At 47.2% G+C, this 14,598-nt stretch overlaps 1 protein-coding gene across 11 annotated transcripts in view; it reads right to left on the bottom strand.

The window, feature by feature from the left end:
- Positions 1 to 14,598, bottom strand: part of TLN2 (talin 2) — a 7,472,684-nt gene that overhangs the window by 5,625,067 nt on the left and 1,833,019 nt on the right. For all 11 annotated transcript variants that reach the window (XM_069624483.1, XM_069624482.1, XM_069624486.1 and 8 more), the window contains one exon: positions 1,201 to 1,314. In XM_069624483.1, the coding sequence (XP_069480584.1) occupies positions 1,201 to 1,314 (114 nt within the window). The remainder of the gene's footprint in view (positions 1 to 1,200; positions 1,315 to 14,598) is intronic.

Consider the following 14,598-nt stretch of genomic DNA (forward strand, 5'->3'; position numbering starts at 1 on the left):
TTTCAAATCAGGGCCTCATATCTTGATGTTGCATTGGTTTAAATCCCATATTAGAGGGTTATTTAGTCATCCGCGTTGGCTGATTCGGCGAAGTGAACCAGCAGGCCAAGCCAGAGTATTCATCTAAGTACATTTTGTTTCCCTTTTTTAGAAAGGTAGGTAGGGCCAGTTAGGTAGCTTCGGTTAGGACAGAGGACAGCATTGTATTATGTAAGACGTCCTGACGAGCACCTGTGTGTTTTATTTTTATATATAGGGAACACCTTCTATGCAATGGGGTTAGGCAAGGGATTTTGTTTTGCTTTAATAAACCTTAAGAGTTTTACAGAATGATCTCGTTGCCCGTGTACTCTCTCTTGCCTACCACAGTGATTAAAAGAATCATTTTGCCAAACGTCTAAGTCAATTAAGAATTTTTTTTTGTTCAGGAAATCTAGGCAAACGTTAAAAACCTCATTTAACGAGGCCTGTGCTCACTCCTGCAGTGTAAAATACATTCTATAGGTGGTGGCAGAGGGAGAGGGTGGGGTAAAGTTAATGACTACTCTGGTGACCAAAATCAGGTTTTTATAAATGTTTCTTATTCCTACAAATGGATGGAGAGCTTGTAAGGGCCCCTACATTTGGAGTTTAGAGTTGCGTGCTCAAATCATTGGGGTAGATAACTCCCAAAACTACAAACCTCTGATCCACTTAGTTCTCACACAACAAAAGTTGTGTGAGTGAATGAGATCATAAAGCAAATAACTTTAATAGTTGTCAAATCATGATTATGTTATACTCGAGATCACCTGAGCATGGCCTGTATAATGAAGGGCAAGAGGTGTTTTGTATTGGTGATCTGCCACTAAAATGTTTTGACCACAGTTCGATGTCTGCTTAGTCCGAGCCCTAAAATGTATAAAGTACCACGTGATCCACAGTCTTGGCATGCACTGTCAAAGCAGTCAGTAATAAACATGTAAACAATTGTAACAAAAAAATAGTTTACAGCTATTCAACAAAAAGAAAAAAAACAAAGGTTAGGAAAAAGACCCCTGTATTGGTACATTTTCAGAAGTGATGAATAAAGTGTTTAATTATCAATCATTAATTCTCCATGGTGTCAGTCGCTCTTCATCGTTGCCCTACAGATATTACAAAAGCAGAAAATGACTGAGCAAAATACCAATGAAGGATTGACTCCGCAGGAATTCTTACCTTGCAGCTCTGGACTAACTGCTGGTGTGCGTTGGTGTTCTTGTTGGAAAAAGCTGCATTTTGCGATGCAGCAATGGTCTGGGTGGCAGCCGCTGCTGCATGCTTCGCTGCAGCCTTTTGATAAAAACAAACACATGATTCCTAAACAATGCATGGCACTTCAAAGTCCATTCTGTACAAAAATAAGGGGGGGGGCATACACATACAAAACACTTTATAGTTCTAATAGTGCCGCTTGATTGTTAACACTGACTATAAATGAGATCTTGCTATAAATAATATACAAAATAACTGCAGAGCATTTTGCTGGACAGTTTACAAAATAAAATGCTTGTTAAGTAAATACTGTGATTGTTTACTATGAACTTTCCATTTGAAGAAATAAGAGAAATGTATAACCCAACAAAGTACAGAAAATGTTGGGGGCTGCATGACAAGTATGAACTACACACAAGATCTAAAGACCTGCTGCCATTTTACAATAAAAATGGTCCTAAGAGACAGTTCAATTTCATTTTATTTGCAGGTTATCATTAATACTACATATCACAACACAAGTTAAGTGTTGCGGTTGACGGCCCCACCCAAAGCTCTTGCAGCGTCACTGTTAGGCAGAATCATATGCAGTACCCTTTGGGAACATTACACACAATTAAGACTGCAAGTGTCAGTACAATTTCACCTTTGGTACAAGCCTGTACTACACAGTAATGTGGTAGCAGTGGCTGAGCAGCCAGACTTATCTCAAGAGTAAAGTGAGCAGTACAACAGGTTACACAAAGGACTAGCAATTACAGTGATTCAAATAACCAGTTACTCAAGGTTTCTTGGTAAAAGAATATGCATTTATTTACACAGTCATTTGGAAAACATTCCACTAGCAAAAGCAGCTCTATATCACAATATAATACACTACAATACACAACCAATCAGTTTCTGAACAAGTTCAGCTCCCCAGAAGTGGGAGCAAAATGGCACTTCAGTTACTTTAAAAAGGGGTAAAAAGACAAGGTTATAAGAATCAACAGCACAAATACTTTCATAGGCAGGGCAAAGGGATTCGGTTCACTACAACCAGCAATACAATTCAATAGGCCTGGGCCAAACTCAATGGTTCAGAGTCTTGTATAGGATAGCACAGTTCTGGTAGTAAACAGTTAAGTCTTTGCCACCTATCTTAGAAGAATTTGGTCAGACGAAATGTTAGATGTTGGTTTAGGGAAGCACAAGCCTTCAAAGTCGGGAAAGTTTCACAAACTTTCACTGCGGCCGAATAGAGTTCTGCACCGCACTTGCACAGTACCTTGTAAGTGAAGAAAAGCTGTAGCTGAGGCAGTTGTTCCTGGCAGTTCCTGCAGATCTCGCTGTTCCTGATCTTCAGTCGTCGGGACAAGAAGGAGGACGTCGGGAGGTTCCTGCACTGCCCAGGCAAGAGGCCACAAGCTTGGCAAAACATCAGTTTAAGGTGTGAGTGCCTTAAAGACCACAAACTGGTATCCTTCCCATTGGCTCTCCGGTTTTCAACAGCACTCTGGAGAAAATTCAACCAGTATGGGGAGGGTGCCCAGGCAGCTTACAAGTTGGTTGTTCCCACCAAACTCAAGGGAAGAAGTTAACCTTGAAGGGCTTCTCTGTCGACGGAGTTTCAGGCAATTTGGACCTGCAGCAGGCCTTCAGCGATGGACCAGGAGTTGCAGCAGTCATATTCCTTCAGCTTGTCTTCCGTTCTTTCTTTCCAGTGGTCGACTCTGCTTTCCAAGTCCCAGAGACCTACTTTTAAACAGTTTTCCCCCATTCATTCCAGCCTGGCTGTCACTCACACAGCAGGGTGGCTGTCCTTGCCGGACAGCCAGCCAGCCAATCATGCCAGAGTGCATTCAGGTCTCCTAGGAGACTAACCACAGGGAGTTTTGGGCACCTCCCTCACATCCTGTCCACCCCAGACAGCACTGAAGCCCAACAAAGGCCAACAAACAAAGGGACCAAACCTGGCTTGGTGCGCAGAGGCAAACACAAGAAGGACCTTTCCAAAAAGAAATGGCGAAAAAAGTTGACCGGAGTTTGTTTTTACAGATATGTCTGGGGCGCCATATTGAAGAACATGGCTGACCCAATTTTTAGCTACCGGTGTTCGTGGTCGGGAAAGATCATGGTAGTTTGTTTAAAACCACTGTCACCAGCCATTTCAAGTGGGAAAGAGTAGCATTTGACTGTTACATGAGTGTTTAGACTCAGGGGAAGCTAGGTAATGCCTCCAGTACTCTATCGGAAGATAGTGTGTGCTGGGTCTGTAAATTTAAAAACACTAGTAAAGTCAATTTAACTTTACATGCTCTGGGAGACAGTAGTCAGTCCCAGAGAAGGTATTGAAACTTTGGGGAGTCTGAAAGACACCCCTGTGCCACTGCACTGAGGGTGCTGTGTGACACACAGAAAAAGATGATGCCTATGGAGTTGTTTTAAAACTCCATATCCAAAGAACACAAAAGTAAAACACACATCAAAATACACGGAAGAGTGGGAAAAAAGGCTCACATTCTTCCCAGGTAAAAAATCAAATCCTATAAATCCAGCAAAGTTGCTGGGGGTCTCAAAAGGTAAGGGAAATTAGCACATTCTTGAGAGTTCTCCCTAACAGTCACATGTTGGTGACACATGGTGCACCATGTCATGAGCTCAATGAAAGTGGAGCACGGCTTCCTGAGCGCCAGTTATGAACCGAACATCCTGACTCCTGTCATTGATGACATGCACACCAACATTAGACGGCCAGGCCTTACCAGGCCCCATAACAATGGCGACAAGGTCGGAGGAAACTCGTGTGCAGCCTGGTCGTGCCAGAGCGCACTGTTGGGAGCACCTGCCAATGCGGAGCTCTCACGTCCTGTGTCAATCTGGTCCATAGTGCACATGAGTGACCAGTGCTGTCCTGAATACACCGTCCAAGTGAAGTCAGGTGCAGCCCTGACGACTGCCAGATTTCCGGTGAGGACCGCGCACACCGCTGCAGAGCCCGGGGCATGTGTGGCAGCAGAGGCTGCAAGTGTGTGGCCAGGGCGGCAAGTGTGTGGCCAGGAAAGGAAGTGATGTGATGCTCCCGCCAGAGAGAGAGGAGCAACTTGCACTGCTGCAGCAGCAGTAATGTAGAGCGCCTGCCTGGGGGAGCGAGTTGGAACGGCATCCGCCACCGGAATGGAGACAGGAAAGACTCCCACCTGGGGGAGAGAAAGAGACTCCTGCCCACCAGGGTAAAGAGGCGGCTGGCGGTGCAGCATTTTCCACTTTCGCGTTAAAAAAAGCAGCATCCCGCAGCATTAAATAACTATATACTCCCACTGGGGGAGAGGAGACCGCGTGGGCCACCACATTGAGAGAAGGAGCGGTGCAACCCCTACCGCTGCTGCGCTGATATAAGTGGCGGCACGGGCCGGGCATTGAGTAAAGTGGCATGCTGCTACAGGCAATGCCGTTGCAAGGAATCAAATTTAGGTGGGGCAGAGAGGGGGCCACAGACAAAAGTAGAGGGGCCACCTATAAACGCAAAACCCATGATTAGCGGTTTTGGTGTACTACATTCTGATTGGAGGTGCTGCTCTTGGCTGCAGGGGGAACTTAACAGCTCTTCATTGTTGTGCGGCAGCATTGATTGTGGCCCTGTGTGTGTGCGGTGAGGGCATATACAGCACTGTAGACAGAACAGAAAGTAGCTAGGCTGAGGTAGGAGGGGCATAAGAGGGAGCCCAGGATTTCAGAGGAGGGGCAGCCCCCACCCCCAGCTCCCCCCATTCGACACCATTGGCTACAGGCAAGGATAAACATCTCCCGCTTGGCAAGAGAGAGGATGCGGAACAAGCCCTGCTGCTGCGATAGTACGAGCAGCACCCCAGCACCATGCTGGCACCTTACCACAGCTGCAGTGCTCGGTCAAGAGGGTGCTCGTACCGTACGAGCCGTACGCCCAGGTGGAATGGAGTCCTGCAGCTCCTCCTCCAACAACGCAGGGTCTGCCACCTGCCAAGGGGAGCCTAAATGTGGCCCGGTCGGGTCACTGCCTGCCTGCCCCTCATAAACAACGTGCACTCAGCACGCTACGCAGCAGATGTGGCCCTGGTGTATCTGGGTGCGGCTTTGCAAACTGCGGAGTGGGCACCATCCCCAACTAAGGAACTGAACCCGATGTAGCCCAGGGTGTGGCTTTGCCGTCTAGTAGAGCACTCTCCTCTCAGTGACAAAGTGGTCGCCCAGACCGTAAAGATTTTCAAATCCTTGGTGAATGCGTCCCAATGCCCCAGTACACCATTAGATTGTGAGGCATGTGCCAAACTGTGATCCTTCACGTCCTAAAATGATTAAAATGTGCACAGTAAAAGTTGGGATCCCGCATTCAGACAGGCCCGACATTAGTGTAGTCCCGGAACTTTTACAAATTTAGCAACACCCCTGCTTACAGCACAATTTAAAGCCTGTCCAATTCCACTTGCCTACCCACGTGGTACACAGCACCTCTCTAGCGGATATTTCTTCATAACGTAATGGTACCTGGCCCAGCAGCTCTCTGCCCACGTTCCAGGTCAGCTTCCCTGGCTGTTTACCCAACATACATTGGTGACGCATACAATAGTAACAAGACAGTGCAGGGGTTTAAGTGCGTGTTTCCAAGCCCTGATCTAGGCTATTGTAATAGACACAATACTGCCTTATGGGCTAATGTGTGCGTGCCAACTAATCAGCACTCATTCCGCAACATCTACCATACTTTGGCAGGCACGCATTCCTTCGTGCATGTACATCCGGTAACCCACATAATAAGATACTGTCGGTTTTCACACTGTCAAGCCCCAAAATATGCGCATGAGGTGATGGGAGTGTGGCTAGCCAGCTTCGCAGCTCCATCTATCATCTTAATGTATTCATAACAAATACCTGGCAATATTGCGCCAAATTTGCTGTATAACAGACGGGGCGGGGTGGGGGGGGGTGCTCTAAAGGCCAGCAGAGGGGACTGGTGAGGTGGAGTGGTGGCAGTGCGGCTGGTGCACTGGAGATCCTGGATATTGCTCCCTATGTGTGGCTTGCTGTGGAAGGCAGAGAAGACGGATGCCACTGGCATACCATGCTGAAGATGTGCACGACCAGGTGGCGTACCTGGCATCCGGCCTGTAGGATCGATCCCTGCCAGTATGTTGGAGCAGGCATTTCACTCAAATAGTGACTAGGGGCCCTGCCACAGAGAATATTGCTAAATATGGCGAGTATCCTGGTGAGGTGATACACAGACTGTTGAGAGGGATTTTCAGAATATGTCCTGTGGAAGAGGCTGAAGCAGACTGATACACAGGTCACAGCGTATGTATCAATAATGCACAATTGGCTAAGCTAACATGAGTGATGTTGATATTCGGGGTGAGAAGTAAATCTTTGATCAGGTGATATGGTACTAGAGGCCATAGTAGGGGAATGATCATGATGCTTAGGAGGACCACAAGGCCAGTATATCTTAACAGGGGCCAAGGTGTGGTTGGCTACGGATGTTAAGCCAGTTGGATTTTGAGCAGCTGTGTGGAGTACACCTGGGGGCCTCTTAGGTATAATAGGCACTGATTAGTTCTAGCACTGTTTAAGTATTTTCCATATGCATATCTCTGAAAGGGAAAGGTGGGTGATGGATAGCATATTTCATGAGGATATACACAGTGCATTTGGGGAGGAGTTATTGTATCAGTTTGGGGAGTATACGATGCACAGGAGCGCGTTATATGGATGATATTCTGTTGGGGTTACAGGTTACTTGGATGTTGCATTGCGATGGGATGAGCATCAAAATTGGATGTATGCAACACACAATTTTATAATACAATTTTACTGGGGGGCGTCCTTGGAAAGACATCGGTGGGTGATGGACAGGATTTTAAACTTAATTCTGTCCTTGACTGGGAGCCAGTGGGCAACCTTTCTGGCCTCCGAGGTGTGAGCATTATTGCCAATGTCTAGAGCCTTCTAGGGGGCGTTGTTTTGCAATTGTTTGCAACTTATGCATGTTTTTTTTCCGAGGTGCTACACAGTAGTGAATTACAGTAGTCAAGTTTAGATCCTATAAGTGCATCGGCAACTTCAAGGTGGTTCTTGGCGGTAAGGAAGGGTTTGCTGGCATTAATGATTTTGGTGGCGTAGCACGATGAAGAGGCAATGTGATCGACCTGGCGGGTAATGGATAGGGAAGAGTCGAGGTGGCGACAGTAATGTTGTGACCATCGATGATGAAGGCTTTGTATGCCTGGTGAAGTTTTGCCAGGAGGGCTAACGAGTAGAAGTTCAGTTTTTCATCATTGAGGCAGAGGCTGTGTGCGGCCATCCATGATTGCATGGTTACGAAGATCGAATTTATTCTGAGAGTGTCTTTGTGATGGTCACCAGTAGGGGGGATACGAATTTGAGTATCATCGGCATAGTTAGTGTATGAAATGCTGAGAGAGTCAAGATAATCGAACAGTGGTTTAATATACACATCTGGCGAAGATTCAGGAGGATCTTTGACTCTGGAAGAGGCAACCCACTTGGCAGCTTCCTGAGAGAAGTAGGCTGAGGAGATGAGGGAATGACAGAGGATCTTGTGGTCCATAAGGACGAATGCTGCAGAGAGATTGAGCAGTAGCAGAAGTGAGAGGGAGCCCTGGTCATTGGCGTCATCAAGCTGATTCTTTAGGTCTAGGAGGGAAGTTTCAGTTCCGTGTTTTGGGCGGAAGCCTGATTGTCGAGTTCGAGGAATGACTGGATCTGTAGGTATGCAACTCTGTCCAAAATTTTCAGGAGGAAGGGGACCGTTGTAATTGGTCGGTAATTGGTAAGTATTGCATGGTGAAGAGAGGGCTTTTTCAGAAGTGGGGAGATCCAGGATTCTTTCAGGGTGGAGGGAACAGTGCAAGTGGTGAAGGATGAGTTAATAATGTTAGAGATAAGGGGAGTAGGGGTTCTGCACATTCCTTTACCATTGAGGCTGGGCAGGCATCTCCCTTGCAATGGTAAGGCTTGAGGCCTTTGATGATGTTGGCAAGGGTAGAGATGCTGGTGGGTTGGAACTGGAAGAGGGGATCTCTATTTGGTCTTTGGGAGGGAGGGCTGGAAGCGGACGCGGTAAGAGTGTTTGTTTGGCTTTTATTTTTGCCTGTAGTTGTGAGATTTTGTCTGTGAGGGTGTCTTGGATACATTTGCACCAGGCATTATCTTTCGTGGTGGAGGAAGGTGGGGAGATGGGGGTCTCCAGTTTCCTGAGGATGGTGAGAAGAGTTCACAGGAGGTGGAGGCTGCTTAAGTGATTCTCTAGTTGTAAGTGGCTGCTTTAGAGTTCATGATGGCTTCTTTGTAATGGAGAGAGATTTTGGAGGGATTGGTGTTGTTGGCTGCAGTAGGGTCTTTGTGTCATGCTGCTTCCGCAGCTTTTTTGGTGGCTCTTGTGGTGCGAAGGTCGGAGTGAACCAGGAGTCGAGCTAGGAGGTCTTTGTTTTTTTGTAGCAGGGTGTTGTAATGTTTAATGAGGGAGATTGTGTCCTGTGTAGGAGGGAGGGTTGGTTGAGAAGTGGGATGATCATGTTGCTGGTCAAGTTATATGTGCTGCGGGCCATGGTGGTGGCTGGGACAGCCTCTGGCTTAATACGTTTAATGGGATGGGCATGGGAATGGTGAAGGAAATGGTGTGATGTCTGCCAGTGGCGGCTACTATGGCAGGGCGCAGTGGCGCAGCCCCGTTGCCAGCATGGCAAGCTTCTCAGAGATAAAATATAATGTGTAGGATGCTTTTAAAAATTAACATCTTTTCTTGACTTTGCAGTGCTGCTTCCTGCTTTTGTCAGGCACAGCGCCATCATGTGGTGGCTACTGGCTAGTGACAGCAATGAGGGACCAATGCTTCCCCGGGGAGCGTCCGGCTGCAAACACATTTCAATTTGTTTTGTGCTCAGACGCTCGAGGCTCTATGTTAAATTACTTGACAAGTCAATGAGGAGGCCGGCGGGGCGTCTGAGGTCTGGCCCCGCCGGCTGTATTTCACTACGTAAACTTCGTAATTTAATCAACCTACTGATTGACAGCAGAAACAGGCCAGTGAACTGCTGAGGCCCCATGTCAGAGGAAGGCCATCCGGGTCGTCATATAGCATGGGGTTCGGTAGCAGAGGCAGCGTTAGTGAGCAGGTAAGTGGGGAAAACCTTTATGCAGTTATGTAATGTATAAAAAAAATGTGTGATTGTGTGCTAGGAAAGGGCTGTGTCTATATGTGTGAGTGCAAGTGGTTAAACGTGTGCGAATGTTACCCTAGTGTGAACAATACTCATATCTTTCATGCCCGGGCCGTACCCAGAAAATTCCATGCACATACGCTCGTATTAGGCACTTCCATTTTCTTTTATCAGCAAGAAAACTCAAGAAACTACAGCTCCCTATAATCCCTTATGTTGCGACTCCATTTCTTTCTTCAGCGAAGTATTTTGTGGATTTAAAAAAAAAGACATTATTTAATGTGTATACTCATGCAGGTAAATATTGGTTAAATATGGGGATATTATTCACGTATGATGATAATAGTAATTATTCTAATGGAGCATCCTTCTTTCCCTTGAAACGTACAACGTGACCTAGTTTAAAAAGTTATAACCGCTGGAAGCCGTAGGTCTGCTCACATTGGAGCACCATGTTCACCCAGTGTTTTTGTTTTAAGAAAAGCACACTCCAACACACTAGCATACCGACCGGAAGGTGGGATGGGAGGGGGGCCAGGGTAAAGGTTGGGGAGCGGGAGTTGCCATGGGGCACCAGGATGTTGAAATTGGGACATTTCAAAGTGACACAGGTCTTTTCCACCAGTTGCTGTCTCAGGAGGGCCATGTGGCTGGGAGAAAGCGTCCTTGGCAATGTGTGATTGAGTACTGAGTATGCATGTGAAACTTTAAATGCACTGCTATATTTTATGATGATATTAGTCCGCTATGTGGAATGCCAATGGGAATGTTTGACAACATGTACGCCTCCAACTGTATTAAACTAGCTAGTGGAGTGGTGCATGTTTTTTTTCTAAAGAAATGAGCAGGCTGCCAAACATTCCTGAACCTAAGTATTGCTTCTTTCCCTTCCACTCACCACAGCACTGCATTTTGATACACAGGTCAGCACAGCACTTCATGCACACAGCCATTGTGAGCTTTTCATTTTCATCACGCTGTGCTTGCATGTTGAAAAATGCCCATAAAGAGAAACTGATACCTAGATAGCTATACACCATATAAATAATCATTCATACAGCCTGGCCAGCACAGGAGAAGCATTTGTATAGTTGGAAGCGCCATTGCCTTTTGCTACCTTCCATGTAATTTTGGTATTGGATCTATAACAATAAGCCACATGAGTCTTCTTTCTATGTAGCCTGTTCTTAGCACCATTCAGATGGCAGTATTAGAAATGGCATTGCTCTCCCAATGCTGAGTTTGGAAGCATAATGTTTTCCAGAGAATGTGCCATCAAGCAGTCCAACAAAGAAGGCTCTGTCCAGCACATATTTGTCCTCTGCACTCCAAGCACCTCTAGTAGAAGTGATTGGGGGTCATTCCGAGTAGGGCGGTAAGGGTTAACGGTCACCGGTAACGAGACCGGTGCCGTTAAACCCTTACCGCCCTATTCCGAGTTCCCTTTGCGGGTTGGTACTTAACGTCTGCTTTTTGCAGGCGTTAAAAAACCAACCCGCAAAGGGACCTAGGAGCTAATTACGGTGCCGTAATTAGCGCCTTCCCCATTCCCATTGAGCCCTATGGGGCAAAAATGAGAATGGGGAATTACCGCCCCCGCCAACCTTGGAATGGGGCAGTAATTCCGCCATTCACCATGGCGGAGTCGGAAAAATAACGGCGTCAACCAAGGCGCTAATAGCGCCTTGGTTAACGCCAGGGTCGGAATGAGGCCCATTATCTTGTAGAACACAATATGGGCCTCATTACGACCCTGGCGTTAAGGGTTTAACAGCGCCGTAAAAGGTGTCGGCGCCGTTAAACCCTTAACGCCTGATTACGAGTTCCCTTTGCGGGACCCGACCTTAACGCCTGCTTTTAGCAGGCGTTAAAGTAGGGTGCCGCAAAGGGACCTTGGTGCTAAGTACGGTGCCGCAATTTGCGGCACCGTACTTAGCGCCTTCCCCATTCCCATTGAGCCCTATGGGGCAAAAATGGGAATGGGGAAGGGCCCATGGTGAATGGGGAATTACCGCCCCGCCAACCTTGGAATGGGGCGGTAATTCCGCCATTCACCATGGCGGACCCCGGCATGGACCATGGTGCTAATAGCATCATGGTTTAGCGCTGGGGTCGTAATGAGGCCCAATTTACTTAAGAAACAATCTGTAGCTATTAACTGTTTGGCATCTATGGCATTAAGAGCTACATGGATACACTGGCACAGCTAGATGCCAAGTATTCCTGACAGTGACATTATTACATTAGAGATAAATACGAAATTATGTTTTACATGGGAATACTGGCATGTATGGGCTGAGTCAGCATTGACATGCATTCTTGCAGCACATTACTGGTATTACAGACAAAACCAACATGAGTTTTGCGCAGCAGGCAACAATACCACTTTATAGGCTACTAGCATAGGTTGGACCAGACAGCATGGACATGTTTTCTTACAGTGTCATTTGTGTAGTATTGGTAAAGCCAACATGAGTGTTCTTGTGCAGTATTGCCTTGTTTTCTTACAGTGGCATTACTGCAATCATTAGGCAGAGCCAGTAGAAACATTTCTTCTTACACTGGCATTTATTGTGGGTAAAGGCATCATTAAAATGCTTCTGTGCACTGTTGGTGATCTGGCATCTATTGGATTTTACAAACTGACTGTTACTTGAACGCATTTTACCCAATGTTTCCCCCAACGTGTGTGCTTTCAAAATGCTCCAGTTTAACTCATTATTGAAAAAACGTCTCACGGGGACCCTACCCCCGAATCCATCTTGGTTGGCTAGGGCTCCCTCGCTATGCTAATCGCTCTCACAGATTCATCTGAAATATTTACGCCCTCCCAATGAAAACATTCACCAGCCGCCACTGGTCTGACCACGAGCATGGCAGGTTGGATACGATAGACAAGCTTCTTTTGTTGTCCACTAGCCTGTCAATGATTCAACCATGGGAATGTACAGGCTCTGTGATGTGTTTGGTGCAACCTAGGGCTGCCAAGGAGTTGGCTAAGGTGGTGGACTCTGAAGGGTCGCTAAACCTCCATGCTGAGGTTGCCTACAAGTAGAAGTTGCGTAGTGGGCTTAAAGTTGGACGGGATACATTTGTGAGGTCTGATTGCCAATAGACGAGATGGATGGTGGGGCGCTGTGCGAAAGTTTTAGTTCAGCCGTGAGGAGTTTGCAGTTTGGCAGAGCGGCAGAGTTGGTGGCATGCAGGGAGGGAGGAGTCCTTGAAGATGAGAACACACCACTGCCTTTTTTAGGTGAAGCATAACATAACCTGCGGGGATAGCAATGGATAGCAGTGGGCCACATTCGTCAGTTCTATGGTCCGAGCTTGAAAGTCAAAGGAGTGTGCTCACTTGTCGTGTGGTGCCGGCAGTGGTGCTGCGCTCTGGTTCTTCCCAGGCTACAGTCAGTGACTGATATCTGCTCTGTGGTCACAGCTTTGCATACAAGAAAAAGGCAGCTGCGTGGCTGTCCGCTTTCATTAATATACGCTGGCAGCAGTGCCTGCCTGCACGCTGCCGTGCCGGTCCATTGAATGAGGGGAAAATCAGTGTGCTCCGGAACAGAACATTTGAAAAAGAGAGAGGCGACTCTTGTTGGGCTCCCTTCACGGAGTGGAATTAAAGGACAGTGTCGGAGTTTACAGTAAAAGAGAAAAAATGTAAAGGTACTTTTGCTTTTCTTCCATGCACTCTGTGACTGGAGCTCTTCAGACAGTAAAGAATCCAAGTCAGTATTTGTCCTTGCTCTTGAGCTCAACAGGAAGATTATCTGTCAAGGTTTGTTCACAAGGTGGTGGCAGGAGAGTGTGTGTTCCTAAGGCAGGTCCCTGCTGTGTGCTCTGGGCCGGAGATTCAAGAAAGTGCAAAATAAAGACCTTGCAGGTACCCAACACCACGCTCTGGGCTCAGTGCAGGAGCACTTGGGGGTTGAGGCTCCTCGTGAGCGCTTGTGCGCCCTTTTCCTAGCATATGTGCCATGGGCGTGAGGGAGGCTGACACCTGAGACCGTCTCGCAACAACCTCCAGCATCTGTAGCTGGGGTGACGGGCACATTTAGGCACCCGTAGAAACACAGTGGTACACCACCATTTTACATGCACAGGCCATACTAGCATCGGGTAAAACGCCATGGGAGACGATGGAGACGGAGCAAAAGTGGCTGGTGGAGCTCAGCGTCAACAAGGTCAGCTGAGCCGCTGAGTGAATTAGACATAGTGGGAGCCCCGGTAAGCCTTGGGCCTTGATGGACGGCATGGATTGAAGGGCTTGAACTCTACGTCGAGGCTGTTGAGATCAGTGAGCAGGGCATAACGGCCGACCTTGCTATATTCTGCGGGTCCCGCAGTCCAAAAACTGTTTAAGACACTGCAGCGTCGGGATTTATCGTATGCAGCTGCCATTGACGTGCTGAATGATAATGTTATGCCCATGATCAACTGAAGCCTTAGTTCAGGCTAAGGTCGCAAAGGCTGGAAGATGGAGAAAACCTGAATGCGTTCCATGGAAGACTGTGGCACACTGCACTATCCTGTGCGTTGGGCAACAATGAGGAAAACAAGATTAGGTGATAAATCATTTTTGCCTGCATCTTAGCCAAATTGAGGAAGCAGGTCCTCAGAGGGCAGGGCATTACACTGGCCAGGATCCTAGAGATGGGCCGGTACCATGAACTGGTAGAGGTAAGATCATCCGCCATGCAGAGGGTGAAGCTGGAGGAAGTATCTGCCGTAGGGAAATGGCCGGGAAGAAAGGTCTTCAAGAAAGAGGAGTGGCCTCAGAAGGATTCTGGTGTAGGAGGTGCAACACTATGCCCACAGTGTGGTTGGGGCTTGTAGCGCACACGTGAGTGCCTGGTCAAAGGGCACATGTGAAGGAGGTGCAGAAAGAATGACCACTTTCCGCACCTCCCACATTTTTGTTGGTCATGAGAGTGCCATAATAATTGCTTTCTGGGTGATCTTTGATAGAGATGCCCAAATATACGTAAGAGTTAACCACCTCAAGGGATACTTTACCGATCTTCCAATTGTAGCATTTGGTTCCTATAAGCTTTTTCCCAACAACTAGTATCTTGGTTTTACTGTGATTGATTCTTAAATTGCTTTTACTGGCATAGGTCTGGAGAGCCACTAAGGAGCGATGAAGTTCAATCACTGTGTGATCTAG

The sequence above is a fragment of the Ambystoma mexicanum genome, chromosome 11 (genome assembly GCF_040938575.1).
Source record: "Ambystoma mexicanum isolate Mex_15411 chromosome 11, UKY_AmexF1_1, whole genome shotgun sequence".
Classification (NCBI taxonomy): domain Eukaryota; kingdom Metazoa; phylum Chordata; class Amphibia; order Caudata; family Ambystomatidae; genus Ambystoma; species Ambystoma mexicanum.